The sequence below is a fragment of the Bombus pyrosoma genome, linkage group LG11, assembly GCF_014825855.1.
Source record: "Bombus pyrosoma isolate SC7728 linkage group LG11, ASM1482585v1, whole genome shotgun sequence".
NCBI lineage: Eukaryota > Metazoa > Arthropoda > Insecta > Hymenoptera > Apidae > Bombus > Bombus pyrosoma.
Window position 1 is genome coordinate 11703363 of NC_057780.1, and position 25444 is coordinate 11728806.

At 38.0% G+C, this 25444-nt stretch overlaps 2 protein-coding genes across 3 annotated transcripts in view; one reads left to right on the top strand and one right to left on the bottom strand.

Moving 5' to 3' along the window:
• LOC122572505 overlaps nt 1–18022 on the top strand; it is a 60862-nt gene extending 42840 nt beyond the window's left edge. Inside the window, exons 2-5 of the mRNA XM_043737505.1 lie at nt 9937–10253; nt 10981–11192; nt 14696–15030; nt 15630–18022. Coding sequence (XP_043593440.1) covers nt 9938–10253; nt 10981–11192; nt 14696–15030; nt 15630–15759 — 993 coding nt within the window. The 5' untranslated portion in view covers nt 9937 and the 3' untranslated portion in view covers nt 15760–18022. The remainder of the gene's footprint in view (nt 1–9936; nt 10254–10980; nt 11193–14695; nt 15031–15629) is intronic.
• The window catches only part of LOC122572506, a 159387-nt gene that overhangs the window by 65078 nt on the left and 68865 nt on the right, over nt 1–25444 (bottom strand). The window lies entirely within an intron of this gene.

Consider the following 25444-nt stretch of genomic DNA (forward strand, 5'->3'; position numbering starts at 1 on the left):
AGCACAGGTGAATCGATATCGTGCGAAGTGAAACTAGTCGCGATTAATCCCTTGTCGAAGAAAAATTGAAACAAGTTATCATTTCGACATGAAGAAGTTGTGTCTTTGTCTTTCACAGGGGAATAATTTTAAAGTTTAATATACTGTAAAAAAAAGAAAAAATAATGTGTTTTTTGTTATTCTTATTACACAGTACTTTTCTTATTTTCCATAAGGTAAAAAAGAAAAAAAACAAATAATCGATAAAGTGACATCGTCAGTGATGTACATAGGATTACAATAGCCTCGTCGAGCTTCCAAGTAAATCAGAAAACCAAGAAGAAGGAACTTTTCTAATTATTCTAAAGGGCTAGAGAATTAATAGGAAGAAGTGGAGAAATCATCTATAAATTGTTTTGTTCTGATAGTTTAGTGTAGCGGCATCACGTGGGTATGTACGTATCAGTAAAAAAACTGACTGAAAAGTGAAACATCAAACGGTGAAGCTTAATTGCTAGATACCGGAGAAGAGATTAATTAATTGATAGCGACCTGATGGAATCTATAATCGAGCGAAGTTTCCACGAAGTCTGGCGTTGTGATTTCAGCGAACAGCTGTTCGTTAGGAAATGTGAATTATAACTAAAGTGACTGGAATCTTTACGAAGATGAAACATAATACGCGCGTTTTTCGCGAAATTCGTGTAATTCATTTTGAAGTTCTTCTCTTTCTCGCGTTAAAATAATTCAATTCGAACTATACCTAGTGGTTTATAAAAGCGGGAATTCGACAAATATTACAGAAATAACGAGAGAAATCACAGGAATCCGCTTTGTAGAAATCAAAGATTATCGCTCGATATGTTAAAAAGCAAATGGATACACGAACACAAACGAACCATGCTGTTCGTCGATCAATCTACCTATTCTTTGTTTCTTTCGCGTCTTTAATATCTCACGCTTAACGAAATATCGCGTGATCAGGATTGCAGAAGAGGAACAAATGGTCTTTTACTAATCTTATTTCTCTCGATTAATTCGAATTGTCAGCGTGTCAGCAACATTATCGACGACTTAATCAATAGTCGGCATCTACAGCTCCAACATTACGGCGCATCTCAGCTCGCTATAATTAATCCAGTCATGCGCCGCTGGATTTGCCAAAGAAGATCCTCAGAGCACGTCTTGGATTTTCGAGAAATAAATCTTGATCTTCCGGTAAAATCGTAGGTATTCTTCCTTTTCCCCGATTCCAATTGGTTGATCCGTGTAACATGATTCGCTTCTTTAATCCTTCGCTGCACATTGCTCGCGAGCACAGTAAATGTTCTGGGTTGTTGACGTCGCGAACTAAATTAATTTCTAGAGATATATTTTTATTAATCTTAGCTAACATCAGTCGTGGCTGGAAATGTAAACGGACTTCGGATGAGAAATATTTCTGAAATTGAAATTGAACGAAATTTTCAAAGGAGCTGCGAATTAAAGCGATGAAAAAAGAAATTGTCGCTGATTATAGAAGGGAGAGGTCTCGGCTTTCCTTTAGAATCTACTTAATTCGAGTTTTATCGCAAGGATGGCAACGTAATCGAGATGCATATCGCTCTGCTCGTAAAGTGTAATACCACGGCGAGCTGTAATAACTTTTTATTCTGCCGGCACGAACACCGATATTGCTTCCTATCCGTGAAACACAAGATTGAAGGCACCTCGATTACGTTTAACCGCTTCTTTCACGATTTTATTTGAATATCGTTACATATTTATTAATCATCGGATATAAATGACATTTATGCAATATAAAATTAAAATAACTTTAGCCATATTTATGTCGAAATGTGTCAGACTATAAATTTACATGCTACATCCCACGCTACGTATATTCTATTTTTCGTAATAAAATGCATACAGCGGAGTAAGGTGGGTTGCCTGCGTTCAGGCAGTTTCAACGCGCAATTAAATTATTTATAACTTGAAAAATAAGACAAAACCAACATGTGTGTACATCAACTCTTTCGTTATCCTCATATTTAACATTTAGGATATTATATAGGCACATACATATATTTGAAAATGTAAACATTAAAAAATTTGAATATTTCAATGCTTGAAAATCTGAATACTTGAACATTAAAATATTTGAAAATTTAAATAGAGGTATCCCCCGTTTGTCTATGCTGAACTAGTTGACCCAATTTTTCGAACGCCGATCGCCGTTTACCAATTACACGTAATCCAGCCAGTGGCGACGGCGGCGTATCGCGATGCAGGAAGGCCGCGCATTATTCCTCAGATCGGAAGCCAGATCCATAATGAAAAGCAGGTAACAAAGCGTGGGAAACGCGAATACATCGACACGACCGATGCCCCACTTTTATACGCGGATTTCCATATACTAATAACAAGACTGCCGAAGCATGCATAACGTAGCCACGTTCGTGGTTGGATGATTTTTCGAAGGAGAGGTTTAGGGAAACGAGGAACATCAGCTGCACGCTCTAAGACCCCTTCTGCTTGCCGAAGGGAACTATATTGCGGAACGGTAGTTGAATTTAAGTTAGCAATGAAAAATATTTTCTCTACCCGTCCATATTGTTCTTTTCTTTCTTTTTTCTTTTTTGAGAGAAATTAAAATTTAGATCCTTATTCACCATATTACCTTCCATAGGTATTTGAATATTTAAAAATTATTGTACATTGTATAAAATATATTTCTCGACTGAAACTTCTTAATCTAAATTTAATCTCCGATCTTATTTACTTATGTACCGCACGTACTATAGGAAATTAATTGTTTTTATATAAACATAAAGCGTCCCCAATTTGGTTAATACATAGCGTTTGATTAATAGGAGGAATTTGTCTTGATCGATGGGAAAAATGAAGGGGTTTAATTTCGAGGTATAAAAAGGGAAGAGTAGGTGACCCAGAAGGGAAAGAAAGACTGACCTAGAAAATTTAAGTGATTTAAAATTTTCCCTATATATATATATGTATAAGCGTACAGCTGAATACATGTTTCCTGAAAATTCCAGTAGTACTAGTTAGCTTTCTGAATTCTACGTTGACCCGTAACTATTTGTCTGACCATGCACGGTTACTTCCTAGCAGCACGATTGTATCCTGGTCTATTTGACTTGCCTAATCATCCTTTACTGAATTCTACCGAGTCCCGTGCTGAACAATTCTACTGTAGTGATTTCGCGGCGGCTATCTAACTTTCCTAACTAATTTATCTATCTGCCGTAGCTGCTACAAATGGGAACGCCCTTAGAGAGAAAGAAACTCGAGGAAGAAGTTTTATTTAATTTCAGAGGAAGACACACCGAGAAATGGAGTACTGTTATTATTATGAATTTTTCCTCAAAATATCGTACGAAAGAACAGCGACACAATAGTGAAACGGTTATTTTTCGAGAGACAGAGAAAAGCAATTTCATTTAGTCGCACTTGTAATTAAGTAATGAGAAAAGTGTTTGATTATGTTAAGAACGAAGCGATTATTACATTTGAATTAGCTTTACATTATACCAGCCACAAAGGGATATTACTAACTTTTATTAATATAATAAATTATTTCTGTAACATTGAAACTAAAATATGAAATTTCGAAAAAGATAAGCTACGTTTCTATAAATTACGCAATTTACGTTCTTCTAATCGTACCACGTATTGCTCTTTCAAACCTGAAATATTTCAATGTAATTTATTTGCAAACATGCAATTTATTTCCAAAATCACGTAATTCATAAACGATTTCCAAGTCCAAATCGCAGCTCAAACAATTCTTCTTTTAAATCTACATTTACTTTCACGTTTAAAAAGCCCTATCATCATAGTTAATACTCTAGCGAACTTCTCCACTTTCCTTTCGTATATTCGATATCGCGGTAGGTATAATCCCGTTGGCAATTAACTTATGCAAAATCTCAGCCGGCCGAATAACGACTCTGTCGATTTTCGGATCGAGCAATCATGGTATTTCGCGTTTAATAAAGCTCCGCTGTGCTTCATGAATTACACAGAGCAAGCGAGCGAGATGGGGAGAGGCGGGGACGAAAAAAGAACAGCTTCAAGCTTAGAACCAGCGCGTTGATTCATCGAGATGATAACGAACGCGCCTCGAGCGCTTCCTAATTAAATTCGACTGTTAATTAGCCGCGTAATTACCCGGAGTTTCGATGCTTGGAGCGCGTCGATCCACCGGAAGCGTTTTCATGTTTCTTCGATGTCGAAAGGACCGACGGAAATACAATTTATCCCATTAATAAATTGCTCCTCGTGATCTTGTCAGCGGCGTTGTTTACCACTCCTTCGAACGATTATTTCGTGGAAAACATCGACAACAGAATTCTATCATTAACCTCGATATGACTAGTTAATCCTTCGCACGTAACAATTTCTCGACCTACTCGAATCGCGGCACGATAATCTGTTGTTCATAACTTTTACTCCTCTTTGGTTTCATGGGGAACGTTCCTTAGTAAAGTTACAACCACACATGGTAATTAAATGACTGTTGAAAACTTTAGCTAAAGCGTATACTGTAATCAACAGGAAATATTGCTGTTTGTTCTAGAATAGTAAGCTCTCGAGTCAGTTTTAACGAACGACTATTAATTGCAGCGAGAGATTGGAATTTAGTATTCATTTTCTGTATAATATTCAATAAGTTGCTACGAAACATACTAAAATCTATCAAATGCATCAAAATTAATTACCTGATCCTAATTAGCTTCTTCGCGTATAATAACATGATACAATTAGAAGCTACTTGAGAGAAGAAACTTAAGTTCCATAGCTGGATTTTACAAGCTACGTTTTATGAAACAAAACGCTGCAAAGGTGATACATGATTTAGATTAATCGTAGAAAATTATAGATCGTTAATGTTAGTCGAAAAAATTTAGATATATAGCAGCTCGTTTTCAGCAACACGAAGGAAGCTGGTTTAGCTTCGAGCACGAACGAGCATCTACGTTTCGTGCCGTCTGAATCCTTAATCTGCGCAAAAACAAAGGATCCGGCTAAAGAAAAAACCTGCAACTATTAAACGCTAAAACGCTTTAAGAAATTTCTTTCCTAAAGAATTTCTTCAGTCTGAAAATTCCTGACGGGTTAAAGCGACTCTCGAACAAAGTAGTGCGGCAATTTAACTTAATTTCTCCAGCACTTACACCGATGTCTTCTATATGTATATACATATATTTTTGCTCAAAAACCAGAAATATATACGTAAATTCGAGAGAATTCGCTGTAGGATTGCGAGACGACGGAAGGAATCCGTGCGATCGGAAGCTGGTTAAGATTTAAATTTAATTTTCGCGCAACGATTTCTTCTCGCCCTCTGGATGCATCCCGTAACAGTACGCATGTTCATGAAACGGAGCAGGCAGCTTCAATCGCTGATATTATATCGTCGTTCCTTTATAAGAACTAAGAAATTAATTTCGTCGATTCCCTGTAAAAGCTGCCTCCGTTTGATGGTATGAACGTTTTAGAATTCTTCTGGATTGTACGTTCGCAATCCGTAGTCGATATATTTGGATCCACGGACGCACAAAGATCACAGTTCCTATCTTTTATAGAGAAGCGGTTTTAAAATTCGATGTGTTTTTAAGCAGTTCCATATCAAAGCTGTCTCCTTTAGCTTTTAATTTGATGATCGACTCGTGTTTTAAGTTTGAATGTTGCACACTCGAGTTTGTTTCAGTTGTTCGTGCTTTACAGCCAGGAACATTTGGCCTAAATACAGTTAGCTAATGGCTATTGTTTCGGATAATTCTTGTAACATAGCGCGTAATGTCGATTATAATTCTAATTTCTCAGTATTTAGGAGCCACGAAACATAAAGCGATTGATTGACAACACAAAGTAATTACAGTTCATTTCCGAACTCGCGCGCATAATGCTGAATTTTGACACGCCTGTGATATAACTTTGTTAATGTTTTTAACAATTATCAACTAGTTTAACAAAATACAAAAATAATTCATCTAATGAAATAAATGAAATATATGCTATTAATTATAGAAAGATTAAAAAGAACAGTAATTAAATATAGGGAAAGTTTTAAAATTATCGTAAATAGAACCGAATTGGAAGTTCAATTTATTATTGCGTTTGTGTCTCAGTAGAAATTACGAATTTTTTCCAAGAGACAAAAAGAAGGGGATACGTAGGCAAGAACAAAACATGTCGAATATTTCAAAAGATGTATAACACGTTCAAAGCCGAAAGTGCTCGTTGGATGAGTTTGAAATCCAGTTTTGTGCGGAAATGGGCTAAGAAACGAGGGCTGGAGACGCCAAGGGGCGAGTAGCCTGTGTAACTCTCTTCTAATCTCTCGGGACAAGGCTGAAAAAAGGTATGTGATACAAGGGGCAGGAGAAAGGTGTATCCTTTCGAATCGACGGCGATACGAAAATTGGATTGTGTCACTAGCGAAGGACGTGCTCGTTTCTCTCACCGACAAGGAAGCCTGCTAGAAACTCGTGTAAACCAGAGACGAGGGAGAAATGAAATTTACGCGAGAAAAAGAGAAAGGAGCGAATATTTCGTAACTTTTAGAGGATATCTAACGATGTTCCCGACGATTACGATTAAACGTGCTGCAGGCATTAAATGATACGTGGTTTCCCACGTTAACTTTTATATTACGTTAAAGCACTTATTTAATACATCACAGAAGTAAGTTAGGATCTTCGATTAAGACGCTCTTAAATATAACTCTTTAAGTGTATTGAGATATGCGTGATTTTGTGTGCTACGCTAGATTATCCGCGTAATAGTGGCACACACATATGAGTACGAGTGTGTGGGAGTATGTGCGTGCACAGCGTCTCGTGAAACAGAAGAATCCAACTGTTCCGTTGGTAGTGTGGTAAAGAAGATGGGGAGACAAAGAGAGTGCTGAGACGCGTGCAAATGTGTATCGACGAATATCTTGTAAATCACATATCAAATAAATCTGAAACTATTTTAATATCAATTCTAAGTATAATCTAAGTATTCTTATACATTTATTTCGGCGATTAAGATCCACAATTCTCAACAAAATGCTGAATCGTATGGTCGTAACTATCTGTCGCAATTTTCACAAGCGTTGATGGAAATAGAATTTTGTTTCGTTTCGTGGAAAGAAGGAATAAATATAATGCAAAAAGTATCATGCGCGTTACGTATGACACGCACGAAGATGAACTCGTTAAAACTGTAGAAATGGCAGAAGGTAGTCGACGCGAAATTTCTGGCTGGCTCGTCCCACCGTTGCTGTTGAACGCGAGAATATTTTCGATGAGAATCGTTGCACAGAGGCCTGGAAAACGCGCGATAACGCTTCGACGCGGCGACGAGTCCTCCGTTCAAAGACAAATTAACGAAAAAGGGAGGAGGCCCGGAGCGTTGTAAAAGGATCGAATCCATTGTTCCGGCGAGGGAGCACGGACAAAGGCGAGAAGAAAGAAAGAAAGCGACTCCTTTCCGGATTTCAGTAAATCACGCCTTTAAATCTCTCTGGATCAAAGCAGCGACTCTTTGGCGAACATCGATGTTTCCCCTTCACGACCGAGAATGGGAGAAGCAGAGTTTTCACGGGAATCGAATAATTAACCGAACAGGACAGACGTTCACAAACTTCTCCGTGGGGACGATTATCGATTCATTATATCGTCTGCGACGCTGCCTCGTCGAGAACTTGGACGGCTTCGAAGACGATTACCGCCGAGAACGTCGAATAACATTGAATTTATGGCAAGAGGCTGCTTTCCTCGAGTAAAGGATAGTCTGACGTTATGCAATTCGAGGAAGTTTTAACCGAGGTTAAGATTCTATTTTGCGGTTGTATATGAACATTCCAATTGTCGCAAAACTTGAAATTTCGTTATATGATTTCATATTCGGTTTTCCGTCCCTTGATAATGTAGGATAAACTAAAACTGAAGATACACTTTGTTCGAAGTCTGTTCGTGAACTATACAAGATTTCCTAGCAATGTCAGCTAGGCGAGAGAAAGTATTTTTACAAATGGTATAGTTAGAAAATATTTTTCTTTCGATAATTTCATCGAATGTCTCCAGTGAGCCCCACAACATCATTAAAAACATTATTGATTGCCATTCGAAAAATAATCTGAAGAAGCCATTTCAAAATCATTTACCATAAATTCCACCCCCGCCTCTCTTTATACAGACTCCTCTCTTCTCCTTATTATACTACATAATTCAAAATAGTCGAGTCGTGGCTGGCTCAGGGAATAACCGCAGTTTTCCACAAAGGAATCGTCCTTCCACCTACGAGTTCGCCTAATCGGGTTCACGGACGATCGAACGTTGTATACCCAGCGTGAAGGGTCAAACGTTGCGCAATGACTTCTATCAGGGACCATTATGTGCTTGTTATTAATGGCAATGCGCCCGTGTGCTGGATAACGCGATCTCGCGAAGCACGTAGTGTTGTTCCGGCTGATTATTATCGAACGGCATTAACCAGGCTGGATTATCAATGTCAGAGTATTCGTTGAATGATATCGTTTCCAGAGAAATGGCGTTTAGTTCGGCCAATTCGAGATCCGACTCACTGCCACTCGTGGTTTCGATTAATTCCGGTGGTAATCTCTTTAAAAGGGGATTTTGGACGCTTAGGCGGGTTGGTCGTGCTATTTTCCATGATTAACACTGGCAAATTTTTCCGATAAATGGATCGAAGCTCTGTGAGTGAGCGTACGCAGGTTAAGCTTTTAAGGGAATTGTAGGGCGTTCGTAGCTGGACCTATGTTCAGAGATTTATGACGTTACTGGTCAACCGATTTAAGCTTCTACAGTTTCTAGGCTAATTTGATAATTTTCGACTTTTTAGTAAAATTGTGAGGCGCGATAAAATTTTGATAGCAAAGTTTATTAATTACTGTATTTTCGACCAATCGCGGGGAGGCGCGGTCGCGAGAATACGCGTCAACGGGAGTCGTAAATTCCCGTTACGATTGCAAGAATCGACACCACGAATAGATCGATTCCCTTATTTCGGTTAGGATAATAGGGCTGATTGATGTAGTATAACACTGTGATTAGCAGGGTTATAAACTTTATATACAATATGCATAAGACGTTATGTAAGATACAGCGTGATTGACGAATGCGAACCGAGGAAAAGAATTTGTCTGTTCTAGACAAATTTGTCTGTTCTTGTGTCTTGTCTTTTGAACTAAGAAAACGGATTCGTTGCTCACACTTTTCGTTAGTAGAGTGAGGGCAACGATCTGCGATGCCCACTGGTTATAGCCAACGTGAATAAATGACGATTAGAGGAGGAACCCTCCGATCGACGTGGCTCGGGGTTGACCTTGTTCATAGGAAAAATCGGCTTTTCGGTTAGACACTTATACATTTTTCCGTTAGGTGACTACCCGCTTTCTTCGTAATTTGTAAGAACGTATAATAAACCCAAGGACCGTTCTAAGTACCAGCTATATACCGAAAATATTTCTAGGGTGAGGAATTCCTTCAGGTCAAACATGTGAAGCGAAAACATATCGAAACAATGACGTTAAAATGTTAACGTGTTACGGTGGGTCCTTGGATTTATTGAGGGACGGGAAGGAGGGTGCGTAGACCGTCGGCGGTCAAGCAGCGAGGGATGGAGTGCAGATGTCTTGCGCGACATAACAATTACTAATATGTTATACACAGTGACGTTAATTACTTTCAGCAGCCTCTTCGTTACAGCTCATGTTCTCTTCAGTATACTCTACCTTTAGTGTTCTCACTGCTTTGATAAATATTTCCAATTTTTATCCTCAAACCAGGTGATATATCAATCAGAAATAAAGAACAGTCGTGAGACACTTTACGCTCGTAAAGCTATGGATTTCCATTAACACTTGTAGTTTAGTTATAATTATAGAGAATAATAATCGAGAATATTCATGACTTGTATTCTAAGAAGATTCTGTTCTTGCAGAATGCCTAATGAAAACGCGCCAGTGTGCGGGTGCGGAGTTGTGGTCGATCTGCCAAAATCACGAAGTGGCGCCCTGTCCTCGAGGAAGCTTACGATCAGAATATCGAAGTCGAAGGGTAGCAAGTCGGACGGGCGGGCTGCCAAGAAACAACAAGACGACGCTCGTGGGAAGAACAGAAGTTCTGAAACAGGAAGCTGCAGCTCGGTGACAGAACAAGCTAGACCAGTTACGAAAAGTAGCAAACACGAGAAGCGGTTGAATCACTCGAGGAGAACCCGAAGCGCAGACAGAGCGGAGTCGCACTATACTTATATAGGTCGGTGTCATACAGAATTTTAATTGTTCGATTTATGGAAGCCAATATCGACCTCAGATCTTACGTTTGAATAATTTTTTTGTATTAGGTTGTCCGAAAAGTGTCTTTCTTTTACAGACACGTCTTTTACAACGACGCATCTTTATGCAAACATGAACCCTAATCTGTCGAACGTTGTAATCTTTACCTTGATAGAACAAAATGGATCATACGTAATTCGATAAAATAATATAAAACGGAAAATGATGTGCATCCATTATTTCCTTATAGAACGAAAGAAACTTTTTGGACGACCTAATATTAATTGCCAAGTTTTAGAACTACTTACTTGAGTATAAATCGTAGAATATCTAACGTTTATCGTAATATCAATATCGACAACTGTTATATCTCGATAATTTATTCAACTTTCAGAGCATTGTACGTAAATTTTGATAGATAGCTCATAAGAATCGAGTGGTAGAATCTATAACAATTCCGAAATTTTAAAATTCGATATATGCATTTTTAAAAAACAGATTCTATACCTAATCGATTTTATTCGTTTCTAATTGCGAATTTCTCAGAAATTAAATCTTAAATTCGCGAAGATTAATTTAAAAAAAAAAAAATGTTTTCTACGCCAGAAAAGCCAGCAATTTAGGAGCAATACGATACTTGTTAAACCTGAAATTTCTTTCCAAGCTTATGTCGAACATTTTTCAGATTATTTGACGTTTCGTTGTAGATTCTGGCTCGAGCATACTCGGCGGCGGGATTCGGGAAAACGCTATAGCGGAGGCGCTGTATGCCACCATTCCAGACACGCCGAACGCGAGCGCCAACGAAACCGGAAATAGTCAATTAAATGCGCAAAGTAGATCGCAACCCGTTTACGCCATTCCTTCTATGGTATCGCCACCGCCCACCTATGACGTGGCGATCTCGAAAACGTGGCAGGTAAGTGATTATCATTAGCTTCCAATTAGAAATAGATTTTCAAACGGAGAACACGGTCAACGTAATTAGCCTTTCTAACGAAGTTCCTTATAATTAACACTTGCTTCTCTTTTATATAAACGCGTTAATTAAACGAAACTCCTCCTTTTTCTGTTATTCTCAGTTATTCGCACATATCGTCATTGAAATTCGTATAATTAATTTGTGTCATAAAATAGTAGAAATGATGGAATTTCCATACTCCTCCCGGATAGACTCTCAGTCAATATGACTCAATTTTCCCAAACTTTCTCGCATGGTTTGCAACTCTTCAACGCTTCCCATACGATTCTTTTAATTTTCTTGTATATCTTATATAACGGGCGCATAAGTAAAAGACTTCGTTGATAATCAAACGACAAACATAAAAATAATATTTGATTTATTTATTCGCATACTCATTTGGCAAAATTCGGATTTGCGAAATATAACTTCCACATATAACTTTCCAATGCTTTACGAAAAGCACATTTAGGTATTTTCCTCGTATAAAAATCTCTTTGATCAAAAGTTAGGCATTCGTTAACATTTCAGCGACAAATATTTCTATCTCCACAAACACGTGTTGTTCGGAGATGCCGTAAAAGAACAGAATGGGCACGGTTTGTTGCTAGTTACGTGTGTCACGAAATTGCCAAGCGAATGGATGTATCGACGGCACGCGACGGAATTAGAAGCCATTCACCGTTCTCAAACGTGACGATGAGGATTTAACTGTTGAGTAGTAATGACCTGTCCTAGTCAGACGCTAGATAGAATCGCTCTCTCTCTCTTGGACGACCGCAGTAACAGAGCACGCTCGTGGTCAGACTTGTTAGATAGCGGATCGTAATCGACCAGTGGATTCGTAGACCTTCTGTAAACGAATTGACGTTTCACTAATTACATGTTCAAGCTACTAATTAAGCACAAGGAAACTAGATAAAGGAAATTTCATTTTGGCATGGAACAAAACGAATTCTTTCTCGTTTAATCGACGATTAACCAAATTCAAGGAAACCAGGCCATCGTTTTTGATGGACCGAGTTCGGTGTACGAAATTAAAACGACCGCAGAACCGGTGCAATCCATAAAATCGATGCTCTGGCTATCTCGAAGCCGCCCTAATTCCTCGATGATTGCAGTAGAATATATAGATATATAGATATAGATATATTTTTCCAAATAATCTCGCGATTCGTTTGCCCTTCGTGACCATTCATCTACGTATAGGAAAAAAAGTTCGAAGATGGAGCGAGATTGCGAGGGTGAATTTACCATTTGAACGTTTTAGATTCGCGATAGAACGAGGCTGTTGAGAATGAGCTTGACGAATGAATTAAAAAAGCTCGAATTTTAATCTCGTGATAAGGTATACGTCAGTGTACGTGTAATCCGGTGACAGTAAAATTAATGCTTGAATATTCAAAACGCTCGATCCACTCTGCTAACTCGAGTCTTGTTTACTGAATATTCGATTATTCGAATAATCAACTCTCTGCAGCCCCCTTCTATCCAGATCCGAACGAGGCCAGACCTAACGTAGTTTCATGGACGAGGTAGTCGGTCGAAAAAGAGCAAAGAAATTCTTGTAACGATCGTGGATCGCTCACGGTTACGTTTTGTACAGTATCGGAAAGAGAAAAGAAAAAAAAAGAAAATGGATGGGCAGGGGTTGAAACAATGAGAACAAGAGGCAAATTCTTCGAGTTGCTCCTTAACTGAAGAACCATTCAGGTTGTGGCCAGCCATTTCGACCGCGTAGTTTCTCGGCGCCGGGCGACACATAAATTTTCGTGCCACGTCGCGGTTACCCTTTGCGAAAAACACTGCCACCCCCGATGGCGACCCACTTGAAATTCTCAGTAACGATGCCAGAACACCTCGAGTTCTGTCGAGTTTGTACCGCTCCATTCTTGCTACCGTTTTATCGACCGTCACGGCTCGCGTTCGATTTGATTCCTTCGATTACAGTTCGTTCCTCCTTTTCTGTTTCATAACTTGTGAATTAATCCGACATGGAAATTGGAACGAAAATTCTTACGAGCAGTTTACAATAAAGAATTTACATCGAAGTATTCCGAGTGCAGAAAGATTATTATAATAATCGTATGTGTGGCACGTGGAACCGGTCGACATTGTCTTCTAAAGATTTTATAATTTTAGCGCTACAAACTGTAATTAACTTGTAATTTGTCTTTGTTTAACTTTAATTGTGACTTTTGTCATTCGTCTACCGATTTGAAGAAGTAGAAAAGAAAGCAGCATACGTACAAAATTACAAAGTATCGTGTCATAGGAAGATGTTTCATGGAAATAACTTAAAGAGTTTATTCGAAGAAAAAAATTGACGGTGGAGTGGTTGAATAGATGCGAGTAGCATTTTTGCTTTTCAAGTAACTGCACTTTGTTCGATTCCCGATCATCGTAGGAAATCTTTCTTCGATTTTCTTTCTTCAAATAAATTCCAAGAGTTAATGTATTCTTCAAAATGACAAATTGACGTAGGAATTAATATTTACAAATAAGTTGTGAATTAATTCCCTACTTTTGGGTGTAGAAATCCGGATACAACTCGCTACGAGTTTCCTGCTAGCTCTTTGAAGTTCTTCTCTAAAGTTAACGAAGCAGAAACCAGAAGAGCATTTCTGTAAAGCGAGGAATGAAACAAAATAATAATTCTCCGTCGAACTTGCTGCAATAGTCCTTTTATAGAAACGCATCGCCCGCTTATTCTTCAAATTACAAAATTTATGTATTACCATTGTTGGTGGTTGTATTACATTTCAACTGTATTTTAATGCAATTCCATCATCTCGGCTTTAACTCTTTACGATAGAGATTTAGTCGATTACACACGAACAATACAAGTAATTAAATGCCAAACTCTCTGGATTGCGTCATTAACGAATATAATTCTTCTTCGACAATCAGCCCAAAATTACAACAAAACACGATAAATTTGCAGTGTGTTGAAGCTGCCGTGGCTCTGTTCGCGAAGCCAGTTATTTATAAGTTAAAAATTTAATTCCAATTACTGGATATATATTTAACAACAATAGCAATGGTAGTTTGTTATAAAATTCGAAATTCTCGAATTAAATATTCCACGTACAATGTGCTCGAAACTCCATGAAATTCTAATAATTGAAAAACTTCTAAAGTCCGAGGGTAATGCTTGAAGCCTAGAAAAACTCTATAAAGCTTGATAATTCTGATATTTTTATAATTCAACGTGAAGGTAAATCTAGAATTTTTAAATTAACAAGCTTGGCCAGTATCCAAGTAAAATATTTGAAAAATAATAATTTAAACGATATATCATTATCTTATCTGGGTAGATATCATTTTTTTACAACTCAGCATTTCTACTATACAAACCCTAAACGATAGAAAATATTTTTGAAGAATGTCCTTTTCGAAAAGACGAAAAACACGAAGGATGTCGGTAAAAGGAACATGTAAAAAGATCTTGGATTTTTCAGACCGGATTGCCACCCACCTACGAGGAATACCTGTGTCACAAATACGCCATGATATCGCGATCTCATACACCACCTCCTCCATGGTCAGATTCTACGACAGCGACGACGACACCTACGGCACCGAACGTTCAGACGCGTCGCGAACTGTTGGCCAGTCAGCCCGAACTCAGAGAATATTTGGCGCAGTTGTCGCTTTCTCAGAACAACGAGAGATCCACTGGCCATCACCACCACCATCAGGGAACCGTTCTGCGAGATAGCAGCTACCTCTCGAACCAGCAAGTCTCGAGGGAGCAAGTGAGGACGCAACAACGTCCACGAGCTATGCCTCCCAGGTGAGTTTTCAAAGACGCGCGAAAAGGGCATACATTTCACTGGTGAGGAAGGAAGTCACGAAATAATTCAGACGCTCGTACCGAACAGCAACGTGCCTTACAACTCCCTGGGGTATCGTAATGGGTGGATGCGGTACGAGTACAAATCGCTAGACGCAGTGCTTTTCTGATTTAACGCGAATCGAATCGTTCACGCGAGGAGATTTACGTTTAACACGTGATTTTGTAAGTTTCGTTGATACTTTCGTGTCTAAGGAGCAAATTGGCAGCAAATAAGAAGCAAATACTGTTGCTGCGAGCATATCTTTACAAAATGTGCCCATCTATAGTATCCTTTATATTTTACTACGATTTTGATAGAAAATAGAAGATCTTTGTACTCGAAATCAATTTGAAATTCCGATGGTTCTGCTTCTGAACATTCATATTCAATATTCATTCCCTTTTTCCTCCAAGAATCAACATCTCTTTTTAATTCGACACGATTCTCTGCGATATTCCATATTGTTTTATTCCATCAACTATTTCTTATTTATTATTATAAAATTGTTCGAGCGACACGCGATTCCCAAGAAGATTAATCTCACGCACGATTTCAGATCACAAAGCGAGAGCCGTGTGCAGCAGCAAAGAATCGCGACGATGTACGAGGATGGCGCGTTCTGCATGGAAACGACCGCGTTGCAATCAGCATTCGAGAACGGGATAGCCCTGTGCAGCTTGATGTAAGCCACAGCGAAGATCCGCGTAGCGATCCAGGACGGAACATAGCCAGAGAATTGCACCGATTCGAAAAATCGAGGCGTCTCTATTCGCGACCGTTAGAAGAGAAGAATTTCATCGTGGATGCAACGAAGCCCGTCAAGGTTCCGGCGACAAATCCCTCGATCGACTTTGGTATAATCGATCACACCCCTCGATCCCTTTTTCTTTTTTCCTCCTTTTAACTTGCTATTCCTTTCATCGTGTCCGGGTAGAATTAGAAACGTGAAAAGTTTCGAACTAGCACGACTACCGTGAAATGACCGATAATTAAGTGTAACTTTTTCGCTCGACTTTATCCAGAGGAGAAACAAAATCGATGGACGTCCACGAGCACGAAAGGGATTTCGAAAGTTGGGCGAGCGTTCGGAATTTTTTAAGGCTAGTTGGAAACTTCCCAGACGGCCGGAAGTCGCCGGAGATCCTCCAAGTTTTTCCAACCATGCTGGACTTAATCTGTTGGAGGAACGTGGGGAAACTTCCGAGAAACCGCCGGGATCTCGAGGAAACTGTCAACGTTATCCACGCAAAAAATCCCGAGAACGCTCGAAACTTTCGAGTTTGCTCTCCGCGACATCGTCTAGCGCTTCTCCGTCGAAATTCTGGATGTTCATAGAACTCCCGTTGGTGTCTTTGACGGGGAAGACTCTTCGCTAAGGATGGCTCGACTAGGTGATCGACAAGTGAGAAATTTTAGTAAATCGCTTTGTGTAAATGCAAATTTAGTCGACCGGCTTAATCGATAGCAACGAGTGCCAGGTAGAAAACCGTAGTCGAAATCTAAAAAAGTAGGTTTTACTCACCTACGTATCTAAATTTTTCTGTTTGTATACGAAAACTTTACCCATCACTCGATCCTTAATCGACTTTCGACTGAGCTAGCCTAAATTTTCACTTACACAAAGCGACTTCTTACTTGTCATTCGACTTACTCAGCCGACTCGTCTGTAGTCACCCTAAATGATGAGATTCTGTGTTCTTCGCAAAAATCTTTCTTCGAGCAAATAACCTAGTGTATGTAACAGGTTGGTTCATAAGTTGTGCTGTTCTATTTATTAGAAATTTGATATGAAGTACCGTCGCTGTTCATCGTCTTTTGCTATCCGAAAACTTTAAATTTTTCTGTACCTAAGCTACCACACCTATTTGATAAAAATAATATGTAGAAACTTTTGATAAAAATTTCCCCTCTGGAACCTGGAGAGCCATCTGTTATACTCTTTTGTCTCGCAGATTATATTCTCAGTTGCAATTTTTCTTTTTTTAATTCGATTACTTGATGTGATTTTTCTGTTGCTATTCCTAAATAATTGAATCGATACAATGTATACGGCAGTAGCAACGCATGTGTTAAAGAATGGATACTAATTAGGAAAATCGAAAGTAATTATCTAACAAAATATATAATTTAATAAGTAGAAAAGAATACTGCATTGACAATTGATAATAAACAGAGAGCAGAACTTATGAAGCGACCAAATCGATATACATCGTGTTACTTGATTCTATTCCAAAGGATGGTACGAATCGAAAATTCCAGAGCTCACAGTACTATCGCACGACAATTGCATTCGCTATTCACGGATCACAAGTACGACGGAACGTTTGTAGATAATTCAGCTACGAGCAAGCAATCGACGAATAATTTAGAATGAAGCTCTTACTCGCAGTACTTGACGTCTCATCTTCGGTAATCGATCGATCGTTCTGTGAACCGAAAACGAAATATTTCGCCATTGCCTTTGTCCTTTCTGGCTAGTCCAGGCCTTTTGTACGCCTAACGAAACGGGAGAAAAGGAAGAATACCTTTCGTTCCGTGTCTTCTTATAGCAATTAAAACCTGGGAATTCTTACACAATCGAACTATTATTATTAGTGAAATTTTACAAATTGCAAATTCCAAGTACTAAATTAATATCTAATTTGAACAATATAATTAATAATGCCATATTATTAACGCTGGAGCTACGAAAGTGATGAGAATGATCAGTTCATAATTTTTCAAATTTTAAGGATTTACAACCATTTGGGATATTAATATCTTTTTGTAAAATGTAAAAGTTCGTTTTCCTCTTCGCATTATAAATATGTATTCTTCCAGGTAGCTTTCATTTTTATTTCCTCGATGCAAGCTTCATACGTTTAACGTGAATATATCGTATAAATTCTCTCGTATAACGATAAAAAGTTCAATTGAATTAAACGAGCGAAGTTCCGCGAATAAATTTTACAAATTAGAACTCGTTCGAGAAGTGAAACTTTAAATTGTAAAAGAGAACCTATCTACAATTTGTAACTTATTAATTTACTAATAATATTAATTGCTAGATTACCATGTAAGAGAGCCTTGATCATACTGACTTTCATTTTTCTATAATTTTCATAAATACGTAGAACTCGTTACTAGAAACGAAAGCGTAGATTTTTAATTAGAAATTAAACGAAGGGAGATGCAACGACTTCGGAATGAATCGAGGAAGCACAATGTTCGCGTAGGCCTAATTTTACAGGCGTTATAGATCGTTTGTTCTTTGTTTTAATACGATGATCTCGCTAGAGAGTTCTATTTTTTCTACGGCTTTTACGCGTGCATGTTCTGATTCCTATCGCGATTACCAGTACGTACACCTAGATTTATACAAACGTTGCACGTAATTTGAACGGTACTAGTCATTCTGCTGTTGGATTATCTAATATTTGTATTACGAGTGCAACGTGACACCACGTCATCGATGAGCGAATAGAGTAATGCACGGCTGCATCCAATCGTTTATGTAAATGGGCTTATAATTTTGCATTAGGCATTTAGATGTCGCTGTATATGGATGCTATGGATTTTTTGTTGAACGAAAAGATTAATGTTGGATTCAGTGTGGGAATTATATCATTTATAGTCTCGATAATTTTACCCATTTTACGTTGAAGACCAACGAAAGCAGTATATTTTACAAAGTTTGCATTCAATGGACTCGAGCCTCGATTTCGAGGAAGTTGATTCAATCGTCGGTTGATTCAATGAATGAAACCTCGAAAAAGAATTTAACAGGCCCTCGATGATCGTTTCGAAATGAAATTCAAATTCGTGTTCACTGTCGATCCTGTTTTATCGATAATCGAATTATCCAAGCAAACACTGTGTTCATTACAAATACATTGATCGTCGCCACATTAAGTTCATTTTTCATGTTTCTTGGTAAACGTCCTTCCTTCCATTCGTCAAAATTATCGAGGAAACAACCACGTGGTTTGTTTCCAACGATCGGAAATGGGACGAGTATTATATTAGGTTGTGTAATAAGTTTGAACTGTTGTATATCTTTAAAAAATTGTCGAAAATATTTTATTTCTTAATTTAGACCATTACTTGTTTAATAAAATCTCTGTATATTGGAACTTAACACATATTTCACGTATTACGAGAATTAACGAAGTTGTGGTGATTTCAGTTATAAATAGTTTGTTTACTAAAGACACTTTCGTTCTGGTCTTACCATCAAATTATACAAATTAAGCAATATATATCTCTATTGTTTCTCGGCTTTATCGTACGTCCATTCATTATCGTTCACATAAGCAATATAGTTAGAAATATTTCTGAAAACTATAGATGTCTATGGAAATATCAAGAAATTTCATTACAAGTTTGTTTCACTCTCTGAATAGTATAGCAAATATTTGACCTCAGATATTTTATATATTTTTATATATACAAATTGTATCAAATTATATTCTGCATATTTTTATACATTTCAGTTCTCAGCAAATGTATAAACATCCACAGTCCACTTATTACACAATCTGGTAGATTTTCATTCAAAGTTTTCGTTCTTTTCCTCAATGGAACGTTCAATATCCGCGAATTATCCTAGTTCGTTACAGTTATCGTATCGATTTAAAAGCACTATGGGTGTTTAACGAGCGAAAGAAAGCAAAGGACATTAAAAATTTCTATAGGAAATAGAAAAACGTGTCGATCTTTACTGTCATGTTGTATATATTCGTATATCTAATCGTAAAACGTAAGGAGTTAATATATTATTATCAAACATAGTGTCCTTGAATTTCGTTTGGGAACGCAATTCCGTTGTAAGCTAAATACCTGAACGATACGAACTTATCGGAAACATTTCGTTTCACATGATTCTGTAACAATACTCAAGTGTTTCGTCACAGCAAATACACTGTAAGGTTCAGAAGTATGCGTTGACGAAATTTTAACGAATGTTCACGGAACGACGCCGCAGAACATCAATTATCCAGACATTGTATTGCCAAACGAAAATTTATTCGTAATTAATACATATGTTACGCGTATTAATAACTCTGTCACTGCACGTTCATTGCTTGTTATTCGAAAAAGAGGCTCTATATACAATCATATCTTGACACGCACTTCGACGTATTCGATGCTTCTTGAATTTCCTGTTGACCTATCTTACCTATACACACACTTATACATAATCTCACATATTCTGACTTTTCCGGATAGCTATCGACAATATCCAGATAAATGGCGTTCCTCTGCGCTCGTAAGATCCATCGATCAAATGTATTGAAAATACATAATATCAGAGTATCGATTAAACGATTCAGTTAAAGACTCGAAACATGGAATTTTTCTACGCGAATCGCTTCCACCCCACCCCCCACCCGCGATCTCTATATCAGCAAAGAAAAGAGGTAACTTAATTGGACGAGAAATGAAAAATCGTCGTACTGCTCTGGGCGCGACTAATCGTCTTCGTTAGCCGTAATCGCAATTCCCGTGGATAATTACAATAATTAATCGTGTAAAGTTATCGAGCCACTCGACGTACCACATTAGACCATAGGAAGACTCCTGTAATTAAGTAAAGTACGGCGCTCTAGGCGCTCGAACCTACGAACCTAGACTGTCCTAACGACATACAAAGCATAAAGTAGCGTGTAAATTAAAGTCGGTGTGTTGTAAAAAGAAAAAAGAAAAAAAAACGAGAGAAGAGACGCGCCGATGTTGCAGCGTATTAACGTTGTTTCACGTCGGCACGTTTATCGTATTTAGAACAACGTTCCGACATATTCGATGTAATTTAGAAGAGCGAATAGTCTTGTCTGTTGATTTGTAGAGTTTAGGAGTTCCCATTGCCGCAGAGTGCGTGCATTCTGTTATCCTTAACGAAGCGTTCCGCCTTGGAAATCTAAGAATAATTGTAAATATTTGACGAAGGTCGTGCATCCATTGGGACGCTCTTTTTAGATTTAGAAAAGTTGTTTTTTACGTCGTCTCTTTGGAATAATAACTCGCCATATTTTCATTTGGAGGTTTACTATGTATATAGGTAACTATCAGTATCTTCTTGCACAATTGGACTAATATTATAATAATCGACTGTGGATTTTTATGCATTCGTGGGAAAAGAAGATGCAAAAATGTTACGAGAGGATTATAAAGCAGACGTTATTAAGAATTTAACGATGGCTTTCCGCGGATCGTAAGTAGGTCTAGTGGGATGAGGTGGATGTACGATAGTCGTTAAGAACATGTAAAACGTGACTCGTTAGTGTATTATTGCCATACTCTCGTGAGCATCTAATACACTCGAGTAACGAAGCGATTCGACGATTCGGAATCCGTATTTTACGTTGAAAAAAAGCGAATGATCAAAAGGTGCTTGAAATTTAGCGTCATAGACGGTGATTCGAGTTTGAGAATGTCTCCGATCACGTTTCTTTTAGTGACAGGTCATTTCTGTCTTGTTATAATGAAATAATCACTCATCACTTGATGTAACATTTTCAATAGCTGTTTTTATTACTAAACAATTTTATCGTTGATAAACAAAAAGAAAAGAAAGAATTATGCGATAAGGAATTAAAGTAATGTCTGTCAATCACCATTTGCTACGAATACCTGTCAATCCCTTTTCTACTCGAACGACGAATTGCTTCCAAACAATATTCAACAGCTTCTTCGTCAATCGTTATATCATCTCGTTAGAAAATCAATATTTCAGTTGATAAATAATTCCCGATACGTATAGTCGGTGTTACAACACGTTACGGGCGCACGGTGAACTCTGACTTTTCGCACGGATCGATGTGGATACCGCTACGAATAATCCACGAATCTCTGAGTGATCCACAGTGTTTACCCGATCGATCACTGTAATCTCGAGCAACGCAGCATACGCAAATGAAACGTCATCGGCACTCGAGGGATTAATAACTCATTCCCTTAATATGAAATCCCGAAAATCGCAAATAATTTCGCTGTAAAATTAATACGGCGAAAGGATAACGAAACCAGCGTGTCGTCAATTCTCCGCCGTGTTGACGGACATAGAAATAAACGTTCAACGCATAGAGTTCAATGCATAGAGTCGATGAATGGCGTTCGGTTTACTAGAAAATCGAACGAATTCGTGTTCGAACGAACTCGAGACGGTGTTTAGCGTTACAAAGAATGAAAAAGCGGAGAAAAAAAAAAAAAATAATGCAGTCGCGTAGATTTAGTACTTCGTGGTGCTTCTCCTGTTCAAACGATCTAACGTTAGCTAACATTAACCTCGTCGAGTTTCAAGCGTGTGATTCTCCTATGCGCTGTCGAGCATTCTTCGACCATGAAAACAGTTTAATCTCCTTTCGAGTTGCTTCCACGAGGCTTGAGAGCACAAACTGTGCAAGAATCTTGACTTCCAAGACTAAACAGAAATGCGGAACTGACGAAGCACTCGTTACGAGGTGAATGAGAAGAATTGCTTTCGGTGGTATATAATTAATATATAATTAATCCTGCTACGTTCTTTCCATCACTCTCGAGTGAATCGTGTTTCTTCATGTTTAAAAGCCTCCTTTATTCTTCCCATAAATAGTTATATAATAATATTATATATAATATATACATAATAATTATATATATATTATTATTATTTATGTATTTATATATATTATTATTTATTATTATTATTACATGTATTATATATAAAATAATCTTTCAGATTAATTGATTAAATCACTTGCATTATTTCTATTATAAAAATTATTGTAACCGAGTTTTATAAAAATTAATCTGGTACAACTACTTTGTTTGATGATATATGTATACATTTGTCTCTTAAGATCTTTACAATTGAAACGTGAGATTGTAAAGTAAAAATTGAAAGATCGTAGCAGGGCTAAAATTATTCTTCGCGTTTATAATAACGACAGCGACAGGAAAATCGTCTCTTCAGATGATACATGTACGTCTAAGCGCACACAGTTTATCGTTCACGCGATAAAGAGATAATAAATGTAAAAGAAGGTGTAACAATGATGCGTCGAAGGGGATTTATTTCTCGGAGCATCTTGACTTCCAGCGTAATTAACCGCAGGGGGAATGGAACCCAGGACTGCCAAAGAGCGCGAAACTTCTAAAATGCATAGGTTCTCCCGCACGAGATTAATTCGTGTCAATTTGCGTGTTTCAACCATCGTTTAAACGATAAAGCTCGCATTGTATCGTGTGTATGGAATCGTTTCGTCGAGCGTACGAAATTGAATATTTTTCGGTGTTTGAATTGTGAAACTCTTCGCTTGTCGGCATTTATAAACACCTTATTAAGTAATCGTTTATCTTTAATTATCTTGTTTATTCGTCTCGAACGTGAATCTTGCGTGAAAAGAGTTGCGAAATGAAAAGTTCCCTTCTTCCTCGATTGCACTGTTTACAATTCTCCTAAAATAGCGCGGAAATCTTATCGTCCGAACATTGTCTTGTGAATAAAGCATGCACAATGCAAGAAACCAGACGATTCTGATTATTGGATTGACGTGCGTGACGTATCGTTTCTGCGAAATCTGAATTTGACTGAACGAAATTTCCTAATTTAACCCGAAACCGCAAGCGAAGGCGAAATGAGAGAAATCGTTCAACGAGAATATGAGCGAAAGTGAAAAATGGCCAAGTGTTTCCATACAGAGTACGAGATAAGAGACGTAGCGTTGTAAACTAAATAAGAAAAAGACAAAAAGAAAAAAAAAGAGAGCAGAATCTACGATGGTATTTAGTAGACGCATTATTCCGATATAGAAATATTTTTCTCATCATTGTGTATATCTCCTAATAATTTCCGTGAATGTTGATCTATCTCCTGCCCTTGTGCACAATGGCACACGATAGATACTCGGAGGAGGAAATAGTGGCGGAGGGAAAAGCAACGTTCGCAAGTAACGAAAAACTTAATTACAACGTTCTATCGGTACCGCGTTCGAACGAAAAACTAAACAAAGCTGAACCGCTATGTCATATTGTATGTTGTGTATATTATGAATGTTTAGAGGACCAAGAAATATAATGTACCGATGTAAAGCGTACCATTTATTCGCCTTTTATTCCTCTTTATATCCCAAAGAATTCAAACGAAATATAATAATTCCCGAGTTATAACAAAATCCGAATGATTTTTGAAATTTCTCGTTGTTCACACAAGTGTAAATTCCTAATACTTATTAAGAGAGATGTACGTTTGCAGCACGACGTTCAACGATATCGTCGTGGTAAGCGCAACGTGCTTTTCACTTGTACATATAGGAGAAGCCAAAAGGTACAGTCGCGAAATGAACACGAAGAAACGAGTGCTAGATGGAACGATGTAAGATGATCAGGAAGGCGTGACTTAAATACCTTAACCCGCAACCGCAGACACACCGAACGTATCTAATTTCACGGTGTCTAATTAAAGAATGAAACACCTCTTGCAATAACCCAGACGGTTCCCGTGAGTATACGCCGACTCAATTGGGACGATGCTCCGAAAAGCTGATTTATCGACCTTGCACGCGCTTCCTTTGCTTTTAACTCATCGTGCTCGATGAAAGCTAAGCGTTACAGTCTATGTAGTCTATACGCATATTAATAGAAGCATATACAATTTTTGAAAAAATAAAAATATTCACTCACGAAATTATTCGATAGTAGATTCGAAGGCATCTATTATGAATATACTCTATGTGTGTTATACGAAATGTGTCGGAATTTCATTAGTATGTTATTTGTATATTTTGTATTTATCTGTATACGTCGACATATTTCAAATTGAAAAATACGTCTACTAATTATCACACAACACGATACAAATTTCTATCAAACTACAAACTTTTACATGCGTGTAAAATTTCCTGTTTCAGTTTGGACGAGCTGTAGACACGCGTTTTTTCTCTGTTAGTCGCCCCGAGACCGATGTTACGCGAGCTTTATTAATACATTTAATGTTACTTCCGAACACGGCATCGGATTATTCCACGTCGTTAATATGCCGGTTGCCGATCAAACGAACGAGAGATCGCGTGTCAAATGATGCGAACCGATGCAACAGCTCGATGAGAAGAAGCAATTAAAGCCTCGTTATCGTCTCTGCATATCGACATTACAAATAAAGATCGTCACCGGGGATAATTAGGCATGAATTGCGCGTTTTCACATGACTCGCTGCTTATTGCATCGATTAATTGTACTTGGCACGATCGTTCTGTATTAGCAACGCGGTGAACCGGTGCGCGATGCCGCGGTGAAATTATAATACACGCTGATAGTTAATTCGTCATCGTTATTTGAATTCCACTTCGAACGAGAACAAACGTGTGAAACAGTGCATGAATTAGAATCTCGTGTGCTTGGTTTTCAGGCATTAAT